We start from the raw sequence: 20,817 nt of genomic DNA, 5'->3' as shown, positions 1-20,817 counted from the left end.
ACTTGGCAGCCCGCTCTCTCCTCTGCCTCTTGACTCTCCGCCAGCCAGCCTGGTCGCTGTCCATTCATTTCATTACTCGCCTCATTACCGAGTAATACCACTTCAAACACTGTCAGCTACAGAGTGGTCCTTCACCGCCCACACGCACCAAGACCCTCAACTGGCAGAATTCCCCATCTACTCGTCAGCACGGCTGTGGCCTTGTCCTTTTGCGCCAGCGCTTACGACGGTCTTCACGATCACCGCTGCTGCCCTGGACAGCAGCCGCCAGAGGCAACAGTTCAAACAGCCGAAGCGACAGACCGACTCACTTGACTCAACTAGCTCTCTCGCCAAGAGAAAAAACTCGACTCATAACAGGCATTACCCTCTGCACCGACCACTTGTCCCTCTATCTCCCCCTCTGGCCTGCCCGCGGCTCATTGGGTAGATATCTACCGGCTAGCCTAGTGGCTGGCAGGCGGAGACCCCATTTCCACCCTCTCGGCTCCTCCACCAGGCGCTTGAACTCAATCGGCTCAAGTTCAATTGTCACTCGCCTACATACAGCCCGGCACACACCATCAACCGTTGCGCGCGCGCTTCGAGGCATGCGCAGAGCTGCTCGACCAGCTGCTTTCCCATCATGACATCTAACAATGCCAACAATGGCGCCGATAGTGCTGAAATCGATCCCATCTATCAGAATCTCGACTGGTACGTGTACCCGAATCAGGCTTGCCTGTCGTGTCGTGCCAGCAGCTCAAGATGCTGCGATACAACGACCTTTCTCTTTTCAGTAGCCGTTGCCGGTTGCACTTCTGAGTCCGGCAATGGCAATTCACCCGCGCAGCTAGTACAACAACTAACCTGATTCTTGTAGGGCAATTGGTCAGACATTGATTATGGGATGGGATGGAACAGAGGTCACGCCCCAGATCAGAACACTCATCGAGGACCACCATCTAGGCTCCATTATTCTCACAGCCAAGAATCTCAAATGTCCGTCTTTCATTTCTTCTCATCCCACAACATCCTGCTAATCTTTGCGCAGCTGCTCAACAAACTGCCAGGCTGGTCCAAGAGCTGCAGACCATTGCGCAAAATGCCGGTCACCCTCAGCCACTTCTCATTGCCGTTGACCAGGAGAATGGTGGTGTTAACAGCTTGTTCGACGAAGACTATGTCTGTCAATTTCCCAGCGCCATGGGAATCGCGGCTGCTGGCAGCCCAGAGCTGGCATATGAGGTTACCAAGGCTACGGCGACGGAAATCTCTGCTTGTGGTGTCAATCTGATGCTAGGTCCGGTTCTTGATGTCTTGAACAATGCTCGCTACCAACCCCTTGGAGTGCGCGCCACTAGCGACGACCCCCAAGAGGTGTCACAGTATGGTCTCGCTGCCATGGCTGGTATTCGCGACGCCGGTATTGCCACTTGTGGCAAGCACTTCCCCTCGTATGGCAACCTCGATTTTCTAGGATCTAGTTTGGACGTACCCATCATTACTCAGACCCTCGAAGAGCTCAGTCTCAGCGCCCTTGTCCCGTTTCGCAATGCAGTCGCCTCGGGCAAACTAGATGCCATGTTTGTTGGTGGATGCGGCCTGTCTAACCCCTCTATGAATGTCAGTCACGCATGCCTGTCGGATCAGGTTGTCGATGACATGCTTCGCAACGAATTAGGCTTCAGAGGTGTTGCCATCTCCGAATGTCTTGAGATGGAGGCTTTGAGCCACGACTTGGGTGTGCAAAACGGCGTTGTTATGGCCGTTGAAGCTGGTTGCGATCTGGTGCTTCTTTGCCGAGCCTACGACATTCAGCTAGAAGCCATTCAAGGTCTTAAGTTGGGTCTGGAGAACGGTATTATCACCAAGGAACGAATATTCACCTCTCTGCGGCGAGTCCTCCACCTGAAAACCAGTTGCACCTCGTGGTCCAAGGCTCTTAACCCTCCCGGCATCTCTTTGCTTTCTCAGCTGCATCCTTCACACCTCACCTTATCACGGCGCGCATTTGATGAATCGATCACAGTCATTCGAGACAAAGAGCAGCTACTGCCCCTTTCACAATCGATGCATCCCGGCGAGGAATTGCTACTCCTGACTCCTCTTGTCAAACCACTTCCGGCATCTTCGCTGACCAAGAGTTTACTTGATGCCAAGCAGGATCAGTCACTTGCCACGGGTAACCATGAACGGTGGGTACACCGACGCCAGGACAGGACCGCGCACATGAGTGGAGAGGGTGTCTTTCGCGAGTTTGGCAAAACCTTGGCACGATACCGGAATGAGAAGCTGCTGCACACCAGCTATACAGCCAATGGTGTTAGACCAGTACATGAAAACCTCATTAACCGCGCATCTTGTATTATTATATTTACCGCCGATGCCAATAGAAACCTGTATCAAGCAGGTTTCACAAAGCACGTTGACATGATGTGTTCGATGCTCCGAAGCCGAGGGCAAAAGAAGCATCTCATCGTCGTTGCCGTCAGTTCGCCCTACGATTTCGCCATGGACAAATCCATTGGTACCTACATCTGCACTTTTGACTTTACTGAAAATGCCATGGCAGCTCTGGTCCGTGTTCTAATTGGCGAAGTCAAACCAGTGGGAAGCTTGCCGGGCACTCTTCGAAAGAGCAAAAAGGTTCTCAAGTCAAGACAGCTTTGGCTTGTGGAGGAGTATGACCGTGAGCGCGACGCTGCTGGCCTAGACGATCTACTTAAGGCTATTCACCGCAGTGGGGGCTCGGATTTGGACTTTCTTTCCAACACAGGCGCGTCGGCATTTGAACTATTCAACTCCAATATCAAAGAAGCACACTATGTGGTGCGAAACAGTAGCACACAGGCACTATACGGTTTCGTGGCGACGTATGCGACAGGGGGCGTTGGCATCCTTGGTGCGCTCATTGTCGACCCAAGCAAGAGAAACGTATCGATTGGCCGATCACTACACAAACGGGCTCTCAAGGCGCTGTCGCAACAGAGGGGACTCAAAAAGGTGCAGCTCGGCGCCTGCTTCCCTGGTGTCTTCCCGGGTCTTGCACTCGGAGCCGAAGCAGCCACAGTTAAGACGTGGTTCAGCAACAGCGGCTGGGACACACAGTTCCCTAGGCGACTGACCAACATGATGATTGCCGATCTCGGGAGCTGGACGGCGCCGGAAGGGCTGCTACCCACAATACAGCGAGCTAACATTAGTTTCGACCTGATACATGGGTTGGACAATGCCGACACGGTGCTGCACCATGTGCGCACGGAGAGCGGCCCTGAGGTGGTCGAGCTGTACCGGTACGCCTTGGCGGAGACGAAAAGCTGCGGTATCGTCCGCGCCAAGGACCCCTCGGGTAATATAATGGGCACCATTGTCATATGCAGACAAGGCAGCCCTTTGGCTACGTACATTCCTGCCCTGGGATCCAGAACAGAAAACATAGCAGGCATCGTGGCGCCCACTGTGCCACCAGGGCCGCTATCTACGCTGGTTCTGCAAGGGCTTGCGTTGATGGGCGTGCGTCAATGCAAGAGCCATAAGGCGAGCAAGGCGGTACTGAGCTGGGTAGGCTTTTTTTTCTGTCTATGCCTCTTTGCGTGTACTTGTCTGGTAGATGGTCTTGGTTGTGCTAACCTTTTATGGCAGGTCATCGACGATACTTCTGAGCCTCTGGTAGCCATGGGCTTTGATGCTCTGCAAAGCTTTGAGGAGATGACCAACTCTCCAGACATGTGCGTGCAGGGAATTCATATTGAAATACGAACATTCTAACGTTTTATAGCTTCCAAAACTAAAGCGGTTCGGGTGACACATGAAAAGGCTCTCTCTCGATTCTAATTTATGATGCATATACCAAATTTACTATTCCCTAGTTTAAGATTCGACGTTACTATTTCCGATCATGTACTATATGGGATATTAGCAAGGGCATGGCAATATTTACAACAAGTTCAAAAAAAAAATCGGCTAGCGACGGAAAGTGAGTTGTGATGAGTGTGAATAAAAACATAGTGAAGCCATGATGTAATCCTGGGTAAATTTCGGTAAATGGTGTTAGCCGGCGTCGGCGAAAGAAAGGACCGCGTTGCGCGCGCGTGATTGGCTTGACTGCTGCGCGGGGGAAGCGCTGGCATAGGTTGGGGCCGCCGCCTCGGGTTACGGGCGCTCCGCAGGCGGGCCTCGCCAGCCAAATCCTGGGCGGTGGTGTGGTGGTTGCGTTGCTCCCGCTCCAATGCACCACCACCACTCTTCTCTTCCTCTCTCTCTCAAAAGCTACAGCACCGCTCTCCACGACACCAAAGTGCATGCCGATTAGCAGAATTACCGACGCGATACACAGCGAGACGCATTGGTCTGACTATTTTTATTGAGCCGCTTTTCTCCAGTCTGGGGGCCCGTTCTTTGATCACGACGAAAAAAATACCAGGACGACGGGTTTGACGAACACCTACCGCCAGTTTCTTTTGGTTTGGGCGCACCACCCACCTCCTCTGCCCACGATGGCGACGCAGCAGATTCTGTTTGCCGAAACAATAGCGGGTATGAAGAAAGCTTTCAAAAGGAGAGCATATGGTAAGAAGACTCGCCCCTCTCAGAGACTGGTTGCCAGCACCACTCGCACGCGCAAAAGAAAAAACGCCATCGCTAACCGCTGGGGGGTTCCTTCCTCGCTCGCGCACGACAGAATCCGACTCCGACTCCGAAATAGAATACCATAGCAACCGTGGGCACAAGCTCAAGAAAAAGGGTCGCTTTGCGCACAAGGGCCAACTGGTACCGCCTTCAGGGCCCAGCGCCTACAAAGAGGTAGGTCAAGAGCGGAGCGGAATGTCGACCCACGCACGAGCAGGATGCTAATGGTTCGGCCGCGTGTCGATGACAGGAAATCGATTACGCCGGATCTCGTCGATCCATCATTTATCGCAATCCGCCGCTCGTGGATGACGACGGCTACGAAGTCTTTAGCGAGGACGAGCCCGACCGCGTGGAGAGTGCCGTCCAGGCGGCGGCCGAGCTCAACCCCTACGCCAATATACGCCTAGAACGTAAGCTGCATCTGGACTGGGCTTTGGGTATCAATTTTAGCAATGCTGACCAGGCGCAGACACTCTCGCTCCGTTGATCGCGGCGACCGACCTCGCATCCCACCCGACCCTCTCGAAGCCGTTCCTCTCCAAAAGGCTCAACGAGCTGGTTGACCACAGCTGCAAGCTTATGCGCAAAGAAAACCATTCGTTATGGGAGGTGCGGCAGCTGTGGACGTCACTGTATGGTGACAACACTTGGATACCGTGCGAGCTCATGATTGGTGAGAACGACACACAATTATATACACAAGACCAGGTCACACGCCGCCTAGAAGCGCTGTCAGCAAATACAGAGAAGGCCGCGGTTAACGGTGACGCCGGTGCGGAACTGGCCACGCTGAACGGCACAAGGACAGAATTTGGCGACGATTTGAATAACGGCGGCGACGTGTCCATGGACGATGCGGGAGCGAGTAACGGGGATATTGATACCAGAGACAAGGATACAGCAAAGGACTTTGCAAAAGATGGGGCGAATATTACGAACCAGAACCACAAAGACGGCACTATAGATTCAACGGACGCCGAGGGAGGTTTAGGAAAGGCGGACAGCGCGACAAGAGCGGCAGAGGAGAATGCAGCGGGCGTAATACATGGCATATTTCTACCGCCTGCGACAGCACGACCAGATCGCGACCTAGGGCTGCCAGCGAGCGAAGCGGACGATATCCGGCGACTGCTAGCACTGTACGTGCAGAAGCAGGAGGAGGTATGTCGGGGCACGTACAAGCTGCATCGGGGCCTGCTCAAGGCACAGCGGCTGCGCGGGGACGTGCTGCGTTGGTCCAAGGCGGAGGCGCACTGCGGCGCCAACCGCGACATGTCGGATGGGGAGGACTGGTACGACAAGGAGGAATGGGGTCTGGACGAGGATCTGAAAAAAGGCCACGAGGAGGAGGAGGAGGATACCACGACGCAGGCCAAGAAGACGCGGGCGCGAAGGTAAAGACTTGGACGAAGGAGGCGCAACAGTTGTGGCCGATTCGTTTCCTTTTTATTTTTTTTATTTCTGGCCTGTTTGATTTGGGAGCTGGGGTTACGATTAAGCATGCAGGGGCAAAGGACACAGATATAGTCGGTATATATTCACACTTTCGCATCTTGCGTACCGGTGGCGTTCGAGTCTAGTTTTGTGTTATTCCCCATGTAATGTGTGGCCAGTTGGAGGCTTTTTAATGAAGAAACATAATTACCTGACATGTGGCAGCAACGGACAAAGTAAGTTGAAAATATTCTGTCGTTGTCCAAATTGCGTGGGATCATGGCAAACAGATGATAACAGATGGAACTGTATAGAATTTGACATGTGAAGATTTAATTTCGTAGCAACGGAGTAGTAGAGAGAGAGAAAGGGCTCTGCCCCAACAAGATGTCGTCACAACAAAAGAAAAGCCGAGTAATGATAGATGATCCCCAATCTTGTCCAATAGATGCACAGTATAGTAGTGCCGACACCAAGCGAGATGATGGCCAGCCAGTCAGCGAGCATATGGTGGTAAATAAGGGACCCAAGCAACCAAGCAACCAAGCAGGTAACTAACTGCCTAACTAGAGCTGGAGCTGGGATTGGAGCTTGTGTGGCTCCTCCGTTCCCCGCCAGCACCCGCCAGCAGCGGTTCAACACTGGGGCGGCCATAGGCGGCTCTTGTGCTGGGCGGCCGGCCGCGTGGGGATTCTGTTCAAGGGAAGAGGAGAAGTGTCAAGACGAGCTCTCCTCCTCTTTTCAACTCTTGTAGCTTTTCCGACCATTGTTTCCCCTCAATCTACTTTTTACTCGTCTTTTCTTCTTCTTTCGTTTTTCTTTCCCTGGAAGCGGCGCAGAGCATTGTGTTTCCGTCTTGTTTCTACGATTTCCATAGGAGCTCCTCCGTTTGACAAGCATCGACCGTTACAATGTCGTCACTTGTCGGCAGCCTGACCAGCTACGTTGACTTGAGCAAGCGGAGCCTGCTAGGTAAGAGCGGCGCAGAAACCACAATCGCGAGAATCAAGCAACTGCAGAAAGTACTAATTTGTGCATCGCGTCCGGTAGTCTCGGCCGCCTCAATCGCCTTTAACCCTCTGTTTTGGAAGTAAGCCAATCGAAGCCGGTGGCCTCGTTGCCCCAATTCCGTCATGAAGCTAACGTAATGTGCCAAACAGCATCGTCGCCCGTCAAGGTTCGAAATCGCTCCCTCGTTATTTTGCAGAGTCTTGGTCAAGAGACGCAGCATCGGCAGTAATAGCAGCAGCAAGAAAAAAATACCTGACTAACTTGACCCCGTCGTCGCAGAATACCGCAACAAGATTCTCACCAAGCTGTTTGGCGGCAACCGCACCGTCGCCAACTACGCGCTCGCCGCCACCATCTTTTCCATCGGCCTGGTGCGCGACTATCTCTACAAAACGGCCATTTTCGAGCAGCCCGCGCACCCGGCTCTTCAGAACAGCGTGTACGTGCAGGCGGCCGCATACGCGCTCCTCGCCGCGGGCAACATTCTGGTGGTGACGTCGACATGGCAGCTGGGCATCCGGGGCACCTTTCTCGGCGACTACTTTGGCTTCCTGCAGGAACGCATGGTGACGGGGTTCCCGTTTAGCGTGACGGGCGCGCCCATGTACTGGGGATCGACCATGAGCTTCCTGGGCACGGCGCTGCTCTTTGGGCGGCCGGCGGGTGTGCTGCTGACGGGCGAGGTGCTGCTGGTGTATCTGGTGGCGCTGCGCTTTGAGGACCCGTTCACGGCGGGCATCTACGCCAAGAGAGATCGGGAGCGCGCGGCGGCCAAGGCGGGTAAGAAGAGCGAGTAAAGGGGGGGGGGAGACGGGCAAGAATACATGCGAGACGAGATGGAGTGTTTCCTTTTTGTTTTCCTTGTGACTTTGGTGTGTCGTTATCAACTGGCGTGACCAAGTGCATGTGTGCTCTGTGTGTATTGCGCGTGTCTTGACTGTGACGAGTGAGAAGGGAGCATGAAGTGATTCAGACGTGTGACTCGAGGAGAAGAAATAAAAGAAGGAAAAGTCGTTCAACAGTGACTTTGAGGGATAGAAAAGGGTACGAATTGTATTTCTTTTGGTGACGGGTAGATAGCCTATGAAAGCAAACAACCCCGCGAAAGAAGGCGATCAAAAGAAGCATTCGAACCACGGCATGACTCCTGTGGGCGAATGCCGGGCGTAGATTAGCCCATGCGTACGCAAAGCTATCAACATTGAAGCCGGCAGTTGCAATTGTGGATGACTCGGCCGTTCTCGTGGCCGGTCCCCGCACCAGCTCCACGTAGGCCGTGAGCGGCGTTCTCGGCAGCATCGTGCCGGGTGGAAGCCTTGACCGACCCAGCGACGGAGAGGCAAGTCCGTAGGTTGTGGTGGCTGTGAGGCGGGGTTTTCTTTTTTTCTTTCTTATAGGGGCATTGAGTTATTACGAGGAAAGAGGGGGAGAAGATTAGCGATTGCCGTGACGGTATGCATGGATTTTAGGCCGACGGTGAGAGTGGCTGTGGCGTCCAGGGTCGTCGAGTACCCTAGATGCCGTTCACACATTGTCAGGGAAGGATTGTTCGAGACTCTCGTGTGATGGCTTTTTGGGCCCTAGATGTTGCTCTCATTGCCAGACTTACTCGTCATCCAGGATATACACGATTTTTTTCTTCTTTTTTTTTTCCAGTCTCATCAAGTCGAGTCACAAATCTATTCGAGGAGCCACTACCTACGTACTGCTCATTACTGTACCTACAGTTCAGCGGATGGGCCTAAATAGATTCAGTGGAAAGCTCCATTGGCACTGCAGAATGTGCCTGTGCGCCCGCCATAACTAGGTAGCACATTTGGGATCTGCGGGGAGTTTTCCTAGCGCGCATTGGCAGGGCGGCTCTCTGGGCATCCGAACGACGGAGCAAGGACGAGCAGGTCACGAAGCAGACAATTTTTTTTTTAACTCTCTTTATTGTTATTACTTTGATGATGCCAGCTCTTCATTTTCTGATTTTGTGTGTTCTTCTTCTCTTTATCAATCTATTTAGCCCGAGACTAGACGTCTCTGCTTCATTTTAGAAAAACTGCCGCCAGTGGTTCAACGGTACACCGGAAGGAACCGGATGACCCGCTTCCCTTCGGCACCGCAACCGACCAACTCCAATCCAAGACGTCAACGAGGGGAACCTCGCTGCTCATCTGCATGACCCCGCCACCATACATTATTCTTTTTTTATTTTTTACTCCTCTTTTGAAAACGATACAGACACGACGGCGGAGAATCTCGTCTCGTGCATTGACAGGGAATCGAACCAGGCTGCTCGACACCGCCGTTGGGGCTGCTCTAAATTTTTGACCGGTCCCCCCTGTGAAAATTGGTGGCACGCATGCATATATATCCGACGAACCACCACAAGAAGAAAACCCCCCAAAAAAACAGAAACTCAACACCAAAGGCCTAAAGACCAACAAGAAAGACAAAAATACACGGTTGATGCTTTATCACAATTTTCCTTTTCTTCTCATGGCCTTTAGACAAGAACATTCTCATCGTCGGACGTCGACAAATATCCCTTGATCATCCCGCTGCCATTAAGGTGCCATACACACAAGAAAACTCGAGAATATCAGTACCACAACAACCCATTGGAAAATCATGGCCAAAGACGCGACAAGCGCCATTGCGCGCAGAGGTTCTGCCTCGTCCGCCCACCAATCGACCACCACCACCACCACCAACACCGACGACGCTCTGCTACCCTCGCCGCCGCCGCCGCCGTCTTTGCGTCTGCGGCTCGTGAATCAACATGTCTCTCCACGCCTACACAAGCTCAAAAGGGCCCTTTTCAACTATGCCAAGTTTGTCGGTCCCGGATTCATGATATCCGTCGCCTACAGTACGTCTCTTCCCCTCTTACCCCCCCCCCCCCCCGGCCCTCACTCTCTCCTCCACTGTCAACCAATCCTGCTCACATCACCGCACCCCAAAGTCGACCCCGGCAACTACTCCACCGACATTGCCGCCGGCGCCTCGTACCAGTACCGCCTGCTCTTCATAGTACTCCTCAGCAACGTCTTTGCCATTCTCCTGCAGACGCTCGCCATCCAGCTCGGCTCCGTCACGGGCCACGACCTCGCGTCGGCCTGCCGCGCGCACTGCCCGCGCTGGCTCAACTACCTGCTCTACGCGCTGGCCGAAATCGCCATCATCGCCACCGACCTCGCCGAGGTCATTGGCACCGCCATTGCCCTCAACCTGCTGATCCCGCGCCTGCCGCTCGTCGCCGGCGTCGCCCTCTCCATTGTCGACGTCATGTTCATCCTCATCTTTTACCGCCCCGACGGCGCCATGAAGGGCCTGCGCCTGTTTGAGCTCTTTGTCTGCCTGCTCGTGCTCGGCGTCGTCGTCTGCTTCTGCATACAGCTCTCCATGATTCACGAGTCGAGCGTCGGCGACGTCTTTCGCGGCTTCGTGCCCTCGCGGGAGCTGGTCGAGCCGCAGGCGCTGTACCAGGCTTGCGGTATCCTCGGCGCCACCGTCATGCCGCACTCGCTGTTTCTCGGGTCCGGCATCGTGCAGCCGCGTCTGAAGGAGTACGACACCCAGCAGGGGCTCATCCCCGCCGCGCCGTCGCCGCCGCTGTCCTCGTCGTCGTCGTCGTCGGCCAGTGAGTACGGCCACGACAAGATTGTCTACGTGCCCTCGCAGGCCGCCATCAAGCACTGCCTCAAGTACTCCATCATCGAGCTCAGCACCTCGCTCTTCACCTTTGCCCTCTTTGTCAACTCGGCCATCCTCATCGTCGCCGGCGCCTCGCTTTACAAGAACCCCGAGGCCCTCGACGCCGACATCTTTGGCATCCACGCCCTCCTCTCCAAGAGCATCTCCCCGGCCGTCGGCACCATCTTTGCCCTCGCCCTCCTGCTCTCGGGCATCTCCGCCGGCATCGTCTGCACCATTGCCGGCCAGATGGTCTCCGAGGGCGCCCTGCGCTGGAAGGTCAAGCCCTGGGTGCGCCGCTTCATCACCCGCGCCATCAGCATCACGCCCTCGCTCGTCATCGCCGCCGCCATTGGCCGCGAAGGCCTCAATACCGCCCTCAACGCCTCCCAGGTCGTCCTCAGCACCGTCTTGCCCTTTACCACGCTGCCGCTCATTTACTTTACCAGCCGCAGCCGCTACATGACCGTCAGGCCCGGCATGGCCCGCTACCACATCGAGGACGAGACCGAGGTGGAGAGCGTCGACGAGGCGCCCGGCATTGACATGTCTAATCCTTGGTGGTTGATCATTCTGGGCGGCCTGGTGTGGCTGGTCATGGCCGTCATGAATGTGGCCAATCTTGTTCTTCTCGGACTCGGCAAGGCTGGATAGACGGCGCTAATCTATGTTAGGTATGCAGAAACTCCTCAAGTTGGATGGGGTCAAGATCTGGGCATCCCTACAGAGTTTTCTTTCAAAGAACATCTTTGCATCGGCCACTAATATTTGGGTAATGACTGTGCATCGGGATGAAGCACCCCCGCCTGTTTTTTTTAGAAATGAATAAATGAACAAAGAATAATTCCCGTGCATGATTCAATGGAATTTCAATGCTGTGTCTCCAGATTTCAACAACTGGGGCAATAAACAAAGGCTGTAGCCGCTGGCTTCGCCTCGAGCTACACACCTACCTACCTTACTCACTGTACATCCTACTCGCCGTCTCTACAGAAGCTATCGGGACGGGCCTTGGGGGCGGCCTCCAGTACGTGCATTCAGCTTTCTGCGATTGCCACCACAGCCTCTGCCCAACAAGAACCATTGAACAATCCAGATACGAGTTAATAGCGCTTCAATTTCCCCAACTCGTTTGCTCAAATCAGACAAATCGTGGCGACGCGCGCCCCCCCCCTCTCCTCCAAGTTGGCGGGGCACAAGTCAAACGCGGGGTGACACTGGCGCAATAAAAGCTCGTGACAGCTTCGGAGGGTCCGCCGGCACTGCAAAGCTATCCCTCGAGCGCCATCGCGTTCCTTCTTCTTTTCAAAAACACCTGCGTGCTCGCTTTCTCACTGCGCGCCTGGGAGCCAAATCTCTTCTTCTCTTTTAGGAATCACCATATATATTTCTCGACAAGTCAAATACACAACCCCTCCATCATCATGTTCCAATCAGTATGTTGTGCCTTGGCCCTCGGAGCTTTAAAACGTTCGCAAGAAGCAAGCTAACAGACACCCTTTACTCTCCAGAAACCCTACTCGGCCGTCACCGCCACCATTGAAAACCTCACCGCCGAGAGTTTCGCCGAGGACGACCTTTCGGGCATCGTCGAGCTCATCGAGGCTATTGAGCTGCAGGCGTCTGGCCCGACCGAGGCCGCGCGCGCCATCCGCAAGAAGCTCAAGTACGGCAACGTGCACCGGCAGGTCCGCGCGCTCGCGCTGCTCGACGGCCTCATACAGAATGCGGGGCCGCGATTCCGGCGCACCTTTGCCGACGAGCCGCTGCTCGAGCGCCTGCGCGTCTGCGGCTCTTCGGACCTGACCGACGCGGCGGTGCGCAGCAAGTGCCGCGAGCTGTTCCGCGAGTGGGCGCAGTACGCAAAGACGCCGGGCTTGGAGCGCATCGCCCGGCTTCACAAGGTAAATCTTTTGGCCGACGACTCAACTCTTTCTTTCTTTTTTTGAAAAAGTGTGCAAACAAAAAGGTTACTGACAGGCGCTGTTTGATAGGAACTCCCCAAGCGCAAAGTCGGCGTCACCCAACAACGATCCAAAGTCATTCGCGAGACCGAAGAGAACCCATTTGGCGACGACGAGGAAGAAGAAGCCACCCGCCGCGCCGCCGACGCCGCCGCCACAGCCACAGCCCCATCTTCCTCTGCCGGGCCCTCCCATAAATCCTCGCGCTCTACATCGCTACCCAGCAGCGGCAGCGGCAGCGGCAGCACTGGCTTGTTCTCCTCGCTGACCAAAGATTCGTCGTCCAAGAAACACTCAAAAAAGGGTGGCAAGCGAAAACCATTCAACCTCGAGGCGGAAAAGGAGCAGATGAAGACTGTGATTGCCGAGTCCTCGATTGCCAGCATCAACCTGTTGAACGCCCTGCAGAGCATTAACCGCGAGAAGGAGCGCATATCTGCCAATCAGACGGCCGTGCAGCGCTTCGAGACATGCAAGCAGCTGCGCCGGCGCGTGCTGCGCTACGTACGTTTACCTTTTGGACCAAGGCGGAAAAAAACAAAATTTTGAAAAGGACCGGGGGATGGGTTGAGAGATGCGTGTATGCTGACTCTGGAGGCTCTCTCGTGATAGATTCACCACGTCGAGCACGAGCAGTGGCTTGGCGGCCTGTTGCACGCCAACGACGAGCTCGTTCACGCGCTCATGACGTATGAGCAGCTCGACCAGTCCATCGACGCTGATAGCGACTCCGACGATGAAATTGCCGAGCAAGCTCACTTATACAAGAGTATGTCACCCCCTTTCCCCTCCTCTTCTCCCCAACAACACGGCGCGTCCATGCCTAACTTAGCTCTGCCTCCGCCTACAGTGGTCGCCGCGCAAAGGGGAAAAGATGCAAGCACCGCAGCCACTCACGAGACCCCCGCCGCGGACCGGCTCACCCTCAACGAGCCCAGCCCCGTGACCGCCAACTTTTCCTCTGGGACGACTCCTCTCGCTTCAGCTGCCGCCGCCACCACCACCGCGTCGCCCAAGACGGCACATCACCGGCCGCCGGTTGTCGCGCCGGGCGATGACCTGGAGAGCGCGTCCGAGGACGAGGACGAAGACGATCCGTTTGCGGATAGCCACGCGGCGGGCACGCCGGCGGTGGAACGAAGTGAGCCTCGGTGGTGAAATGCACAGAGGGAGTTGTGTCAAGCCGCAAAGGGGTTTGGGACGTTTCTGGGTGTTTTTGTGTGAACGAGGTACGCATCACCATCTCGTGAGAGTTTTTATAATTTTATATCCACGTTGCTGTTGTTACTTCACTGTTGTTGGCTCGTCGGCTGAAGAGAGAGCGCAATGCATTTGCGTCCTGCAATCAAAAGGACGAATCACCTCAAGAGTTCCTTCAGACATTCTTCGTTCGTGTACATGTTGCAATAGTTTCAAGCGGCACGTCTTGGGGCACGGGATTTGAGACGACGGCGGCGTGTGGAAGCTGCTTCGACTTGCGACTCGTCAAACACATGGGAACAGTGTGCATCTTCTTTCTTCCGACACGGCTGTAGTATGAAGCCTATTCCCACTTCCCACACTTCATCGACGCGCTTGCAAACAGCGACGACTTATTTTCTTTTCTTTTTCGCTTGCCTGCCCTCTGGCAGCATCGTCAAACCACGTACAACTAGCGTTTGTGCATGAATGGCATACAAGGGATCGACGGCCACGGAAGCTTTCTGGGGATCAAGACGAGAAAAGCGTGGTGTCATGTTTCTCCCATGGTCCCTTTCGTCTTTCCGCTGCCTTCGTTCACTCATCGTCCTCCATCTATCGGGCCATGAGCCTGGCGTCTCACTCCAATGTGAGGGGGGCATTGAGCCCTCAAAGGACGGAGGGAAGGGGCCAAACCCACGATCATGTAGCATTTATTCGCTGTCTGTTCGACCACATCTTGGGGTTGAAACGACACTCCGCGAGCCAATGCGAACGCGAAATGGCAATTATCGCCACAACTCGGCCTTGAAGAATTAGCGATACCCGCTGATAATGTAGCTACTGGAGATGCGTTGCAGGTAGTGAGCCAAATAAGCCCTCCCGCGCCTTTTCTATTCCTCCGTAACGCCAAGCAGCACGGTTAATAGCAGCCGCTCTTGTGTGCCAAGGGGAAGGGGGAATCAGCACTACACAGTAGGCAAAGCACGAGAGGCTGTTATGAAATCTCTATCACGGCCGTCAAAATATGACTCGTTAGATATCTTCCTGCTCCCTCTCATACCACCGTTTGCCTGATATCATTCTCCCTAATCATGTATCCCCCAAAACGGCATAATTGACGTCAACATGGAGAACCCCAGACCACAAGAACAGGGTCGGGCAAAGATCGGCCAGGTAAACCTCTTGTTCGTTAGCACTCCACCAATATACGACGTGGTGGTAATATTTTGAGGTGCGTAGCCAAGATGGTAGTCATGCCTCTGCTCACACAAGCAAGAGATATACTGAAAATCAACCTCATCCACCAACTGCGTAGGCCACAGATTCCGCCAGCCAATTTCGGTCGAGAAGGGCTTTTGCTACAAAGCCCAAAGCGGCAACGCATACACGAGTTTCGCCGATGAGCTGCTTTGACGAGGTCCCTAGTTGGGTCATCCTAATGCACTGACCAACACCCGCTTCCCGTTTGCCATTCCGCTGAAGACTCAGGCCTAATGCTCCCGCCTCGCATTGCAGCGCCATCATATTTGCCAGCTCATTCCTACCGAGTTCCGCTGTTTGATTAATTGCATCATCATGCCATGCAAGCCTCAAGCCCCCCCCACCCCGCCCATGGTGATACCTCGACTCGAGGTTCGGCATACGTGCCGACTGATGGACAGAAATTTGTCTCGGCCAATTATCGTGGCTTTGTTGGAGGCGTTGCGCTAGAAAGTCACGAGGATAGCATTTCCTTTGGAGAGTGCGGACATTGCAATTTCTCTCTTTGTAAGTGACAACGCAAACAAACGGCTTCCAACCGCCCCAACAGCGACAGCATCCAGCTAGAGGCAAACGAAGGGGGCCATTTGGCAAGTGGCAAATTACGGACCCCACTAGACTTCCGAATTGTTTCACCACAAGTTGAACCTTTTTGAATACATGAATGACCGGCCAACTTTCATGTCGTGTGCGTACAGTTATGGCGTCTTTGCCAATCCTCGTTCTCAGTCTGCACTTGGCCGGTTGTCGAGTGATCAAACAAGCGTTGAGCAAGAGTGGGACAAAGATCGCTTTCAACTCATACGTAAGAGTGGAGTTGTACTTTCCGAAGAGGGCACAGCTCCTTTGGCAAACCGAGCGCCTAATGGTGGCCGAATGTTGTTGTCAACAACGTGTCCGGTTGCAGAAGGCTATTGTCATTGGCGGCGGCTCCTTACCAACAACAGGGAGACTGGTAACTGGATTCTGCCATATACTGCTGCGCAATGACTCATAGATCAGAGATCCGAGCTGTCAGAATGTTGGCCGAAAAGGGTTCGGATACAGATGGTCCTGGCGGCCGCTTACATGCCGTCTCGCCGAAATGATGCTCACGGCGTCATCAGCATGCTAGTAATGCAAGGCTGGGGAGAGGTAGACGATGAAGTACAAGGCATTATAGTCGGGCAATGAAGTGACTTGAGAGTGTCAGCGTTCGGTCATCTTGACGGAGACTATGTCCACCAACCGACAGCTTGACGCATTAGAAGTCGTAGGCAGCGTTGTTTCGAGTGGCAAATCAACATTTTGGTTATTTGAAAGGGTCACAGATGAACCGCTTGTTCAACATTGCTTGCAGCCCTTGCTTAAAGATTCAGGTCAGAGACCCTGAGAGCGTAGACACGACCAGTGGATAGACACGGCGGATTTACCAAGCATGTCGACTGAGCAAGATGCTAACGAAGGGGCGCAGATAGGCCAGTGAATTATACAAGACCCGCGTAAGCCGATCTTGACAACAAACGGTCGGATCCTGACACAAGCCCCCGTACTGCTATGCTTCGTTTGGGGCAGCATGTTGCGTGCAAGCTATTAATGCTGGGCAGAGGTAGTAGTAGCATGGTCCTTTGTCCTCTGACTTGCATGTTCAGGATCAAGAAACTCTTGAAAATGAAGTGTGAGGCATGCATATCGCATATCAAGCCCAGCCATGAGTTGCAAGCGTGAACTTGGTGTAGCAAGTTGGAAGTCAGAGATGAAAGGGTATCCTCTAATACGCGTAATCGATCTGAACGTCTAGCAACACCGAGCGAGTAGCAGCGAGCATTGAGGGCTAGAATCGAGCCTGAAGCTTTGCTGACCTCACCAGGAACAGTAAGTAACAATGGACGTCTCACACGGAGCCCGACAATGATTTCCATGCTGAGCCATCTGATTTTCACAGGCGAATGTCGACGGCGAGATCTTAGCTGCATGAGAATTCTATTCATATGCTAAATATGAACGAAAGCAGGCTCATGAGCGTATTGAGCAATGGGTGGAACTAATAGGGCTGGGTTGTGCGCTCACTTCATGCAGTGGTCAGGTTGTACCATTGCAGCCACGAGGCGGAGGCGGGCACCTTACAAGCATCTCGAAGCACCTTGGCACTGGGAGTCGGCGTGTTCCAGTGGCGCCATGACCTGAAACTAGCTCAAGATTGGCACCGCTAAATTCTGTTCGCTGGAGCGCACAGGACGTAGGGCCGAAAGGATACCAAGGCCAAGACCAATCGCTTAAATTCAATTGTAAAGGCCGGTAAATAACTAGAGCATTGCCTGCGACAAACTAGACGTGCCGCTCGACAGGTCTCGGCCGCTTGATGGACGCCGGTACTTGACCGACGAGAAGCCGCCAGTGGGTTATGATTTAATCGAGTCAAGAAAAGGAGGGCTGCAAAAGTTTGCCTCTGGTAACTAGTTGACTAGTTAGATTGCGCGGAGAAAGCAGCGCAATAGCGGTGGAGGCTCCTGTGAATGAGCTCGCGAGATAATAAGTGGATGATAACTTTGCATGCTACTTTTAGCAACATTTCGGCAGCCCAGCACGCCCAGCAAGGCAATGGCTGGTTTGCTGCATCCACCTTGACAAAGCAGTTTGTCGCCGGAAAGAAATACCAGTAGGTGAAGGTAGGTCGCGCATATGCAGCCACAATTGCGCTGTGGCTGCCTCCATGTGCTGGGCACCACTGGCGACAATTCTCGAAGGCCGATGGAAGAATATGCATGAAGATGACCAGGGTCTGCATCCTGGACGCAAAAAAGAGGCTTCGGGATCCGTACTTGGCCAGGTTCACGGACTGCGACTGGCTGACGCGTGACGATCGGTCAATGGTGGGCCAAGACAGGAGGGTGCCGCATGAATGGCTTCTAGAAGGCTGTCAGGTGGAGCTAGTCCCAGGCTGGACGAGTGACGCAGACACCATTTCGGCCTCTCCACACAGCCAACTAGGCAACAAGAAATGATTCTCGCAACCCACCACCCACCTGGCTTCAGCCTTTTTGAGTCGAATACGAAATCATGAACTGGGCAGACGTTGAATAGGGTGATAGGCAAGCTTGCGCGCCATACAACGCTGGTGGAGTCGAAGCATGAAATTACGGCCTGGCGACGCACTCGTCTTTGCGCCCATCCATTGTCAAGGCATCCGTTTGTTCAATCCACATGGACAGTTAGGGCATCGCTTTCTCCGAATCGGCCGCGGCAGGATTCACGTCTGCAAGCATTGACAAGTCGGGATTCACTCTTTGTAGCGAAAAATATCACCGCCGTTTGGTCGATCTGCGGGTACGCCGATATGACGAGTCGATAATCCGTACTTTAAACAGTTGCCTAGAGTCAAATCCCGGCGGTAAGACGAGCCACTCAGCCACAGTGGGAGTATGTCTACGAAGTACCGCGGGCGAGGGGTTGCGGTGCGCCCAAGAGCGCCAGCTTACGGTAGACCTGGCGATAGCCGGTAGTCCAGGAGAAGGGGTGTGAGCCGTTTTTCCAATGGCGCAGGTCCGGGAGTCGCGCGTTCAGTGTGGACTTGATGAGGGGTAGGGCTGATGCCGTAGCGAAGAGGGACGTGTGTCGATGTGGTGCACATCGCCAACGGATTTCGAGAGCCCTCGTCAAGGCAAATATTACGACGCTCAATCCGTGTCGTCTTTGAGATAGACATCGGGGACCGAAGCCTCTGACAATGAGAGCGAGTATTGCCAGTAACATCCAGGCGTCACCCGGTCCCTGTAGGTGTGGGTCGGTCTGGCGAGTTTCGTGCTGCAAGTTTTGAGGACCTGGAACCATCCGAAGACGACTTGTCAAGCACAGACCTCTGCAAGGCACAGGGAAGATCTCAATCGCACCCAGCTCTGCACTGGCCACATGGTGGAAGCGTGTCATTGCCGGTTGACACCAGCACGATGAGAAAGTTGGCGTTTGGCGTGGGAAAAATGCAAAGGCGCACTGGTAAAATTTGATCGATGTGGCGGTCGTTTAATTCGGCGCTTTTCTGGTCCGGCAGGGTCAGGTAAGCTAGGCAAATGTTGGGGTGATGGTCTATACTGGATTAGCCGATCTCCTTGAGGGTGACTGAGTTATCGTAGCCGGCATAAGGCCGATTCTGCGCTGAAAATCATGAGAAGCCTGTACTTGGGGCATTGATGAGCAAATGCTGGACCTTGAAAATATTAGAAGAAGTAAAATGGCAAAGAGGCTGTGCAAACAAGGTATACCAGTGTATCTACCTAGAAGAGTGGCGCTGCAAACGGGCGAACACAGTAGTAGCATTGCTTTGACCGGAGATGCTTGTCGTAAGTCTATCAGTCACATAATATACGGTAACGTCTACTGCCCAAATAAGAACAGCGACAAACAAATAGAGATCGCATGAAGCCATCAACGAAATAGATGCTGTGATGCAAACGAGTCGTGGCTGTGGATGTTTGATGGAATCACAAGTGGGGAGGTGGCCGGTTGGCAAGTGTAGTGGGCACAGTGCGCGTTGGATACTCGATTGGGCATACCAGTATGATCACATACCCGAGACCGGTGACCAACGCGCTTGGCATGGGCAAAAGGAAAAAGAAAGGTTGAGTCGGCACGGTCTAAGACGTCAACAGGTCGCACAGAATAGAGCATGGCAAAATCCGAGGCCACTGACAACGAGGTTGTCAATCAGCAGCGCGCAGAGGGATGATGAGAGTGTAATTTTATGGTAGAACATGCATCTAGGTAGGTAGGTTGTAGGACTGAACAGCACTGGAGCATTCCAGAAACCGGCATCCCCAACTACTTAGTGGCCAGTTTCAACTAGGTCTAATACTTGACAGTGCCAGTCAGGCATAGGAACCGACAAGGCCGGACTCGACTTATTTTCAAATACTTGCATGATCTCTCCTGGGCGCTGGGGTGGTTACCGCTTTCGTGGGAATGGCGGCGACAGTGACGGGTCCCTGATAGTCAGCGGGTCCCCCTTGGCGCAGGCGGGTACGGGGCACTTACGAGGTACAGAAGGTGTGCGTGGGTAAATCCGCACTAATTGTGATAAGAAAGGGAAGACAAGAAAGTAAAGAGACCTGCAAGAGAGAAGTACCTACTGCTGCAGAGGAACTGTAACATGACATGCCCCAACGTATTTTTTGTCCTTGAATGTTGTTTCAACCAAGCGGGGTGGGTCGGGAGGAAAGAGAGGAGGAGCGACGATATGATATGCTTGGACGAGGTGGACTCACAGACTACAGTGACACTGATGTTAGGAGGATCGCTCGTCCTGGAATCCAAAGCATGCGCACTTGGCTGGCTAGGGGATATGTTCTGATACAATTGTCAAACCGGTGAGTTGGTATAACTACTTGGTAGAAATCAATGTTATCAACAAAACAATGTATTCGTACGCAGTCAAGTCAATTTGGCTTGGCCTCACATTTGCCTGCCGTGACTACCTGTGCTTGCTGTGATGCTGAGTGCTTTGGCGCAAATAGTTGCAGACATCCCGGAAGGGCAAGGGCAGGGCCCCTTGTTCCTGGATGCACACCTCGCAGCGACGGAATTATCGAAGTAGTAACAGTCGGATGGGTGAAGAGCGCGGCCATGGCTTATAACAAGTCAGATTGCCCGCCTTGGGGAATGCAGAGATACGGCTACTCAGTATTACTTGTTGAGT

General features: G+C 53.8%; 5 protein-coding genes across 5 annotated transcripts; all 5 read left to right on the top strand.

Annotated features, from left to right (window-relative positions):
- Positions 1 to 625: 625 nt before the first annotated feature.
- Positions 626 to 3,773, top strand: BBA_05628 (glycoside hydrolase family 3; the record flags this gene model as incomplete). Its single annotated transcript, XM_008600725.1, has 5 exons — positions 626 to 696; positions 863 to 981; positions 1,034 to 3,543; positions 3,625 to 3,710; positions 3,761 to 3,773. The coding sequence occupies 5 exons, from the start codon at positions 626 to 628 to the stop codon at positions 3,771 to 3,773; spliced, it is 2,799 nt and encodes a 932-aa protein (XP_008598947.1).
- Positions 3,774 to 4,478: 705 nt separating this feature from the next.
- Positions 4,479 to 6,012, top strand: BBA_05627 (uncharacterized protein; the record flags this gene model as incomplete). The annotated part of the gene is made up of 4 exons (XM_008600724.1): positions 4,479 to 4,551; positions 4,610 to 4,785; positions 4,862 to 5,024; positions 5,084 to 6,012. 4 exons carry the CDS (start codon positions 4,479 to 4,481, stop codon positions 6,010 to 6,012), a joined length of 1,341 nt encoding a protein of 446 aa, XP_008598946.1.
- Positions 6,013 to 6,959: 947 nt separating this feature from the next.
- BBA_05626 (phospholipid methyltransferase) lies at positions 6,960 to 7,856 on the top strand (the record flags this gene model as incomplete). The annotated part of the gene is made up of 4 exons (XM_008600723.1): positions 6,960 to 7,020; positions 7,099 to 7,138; positions 7,209 to 7,225; positions 7,339 to 7,856. The coding sequence occupies 4 exons, from the start codon at positions 6,960 to 6,962 to the stop codon at positions 7,854 to 7,856; spliced, it is 636 nt and encodes a 211-aa protein (XP_008598945.1).
- Positions 7,857 to 9,678: 1,822 nt separating this feature from the next.
- On the top strand, positions 9,679 to 11,397 carry BBA_05625 (metal ion transporter metal ion transporter; the record flags this gene model as incomplete). Its single annotated transcript, XM_008600722.1, has 2 exons — positions 9,679 to 9,919; positions 10,013 to 11,397. The coding sequence occupies 2 exons, from the start codon at positions 9,679 to 9,681 to the stop codon at positions 11,395 to 11,397; spliced, it is 1,626 nt and encodes a 541-aa protein (XP_008598944.1).
- Positions 11,398 to 12,167: 770 nt separating this feature from the next.
- BBA_05624 (VHS domain-containing protein) lies at positions 12,168 to 13,865 on the top strand (the record flags this gene model as incomplete). The annotated part of the gene is made up of 5 exons (XM_008600721.1): positions 12,168 to 12,179; positions 12,255 to 12,647; positions 12,738 to 13,211; positions 13,320 to 13,476; positions 13,558 to 13,865. 5 exons carry the CDS (start codon positions 12,168 to 12,170, stop codon positions 13,863 to 13,865), a joined length of 1,344 nt encoding a protein of 447 aa, XP_008598943.1.
- Between the last annotated feature and the right edge of the window lie 6,952 nt (positions 13,866 to 20,817).

Source organism: Beauveria bassiana, assembly GCF_000280675.1.
Source record: "Beauveria bassiana ARSEF 2860 unplaced genomic scaffold BBA_S00015, whole genome shotgun sequence".
NCBI classification, from domain to species: domain Eukaryota; kingdom Fungi; phylum Ascomycota; class Sordariomycetes; order Hypocreales; family Cordycipitaceae; genus Beauveria; species Beauveria bassiana.
Note: the sequence above shows the minus strand (reverse complement) of the source record. Positions and strands in the feature narration are given on the sequence as shown.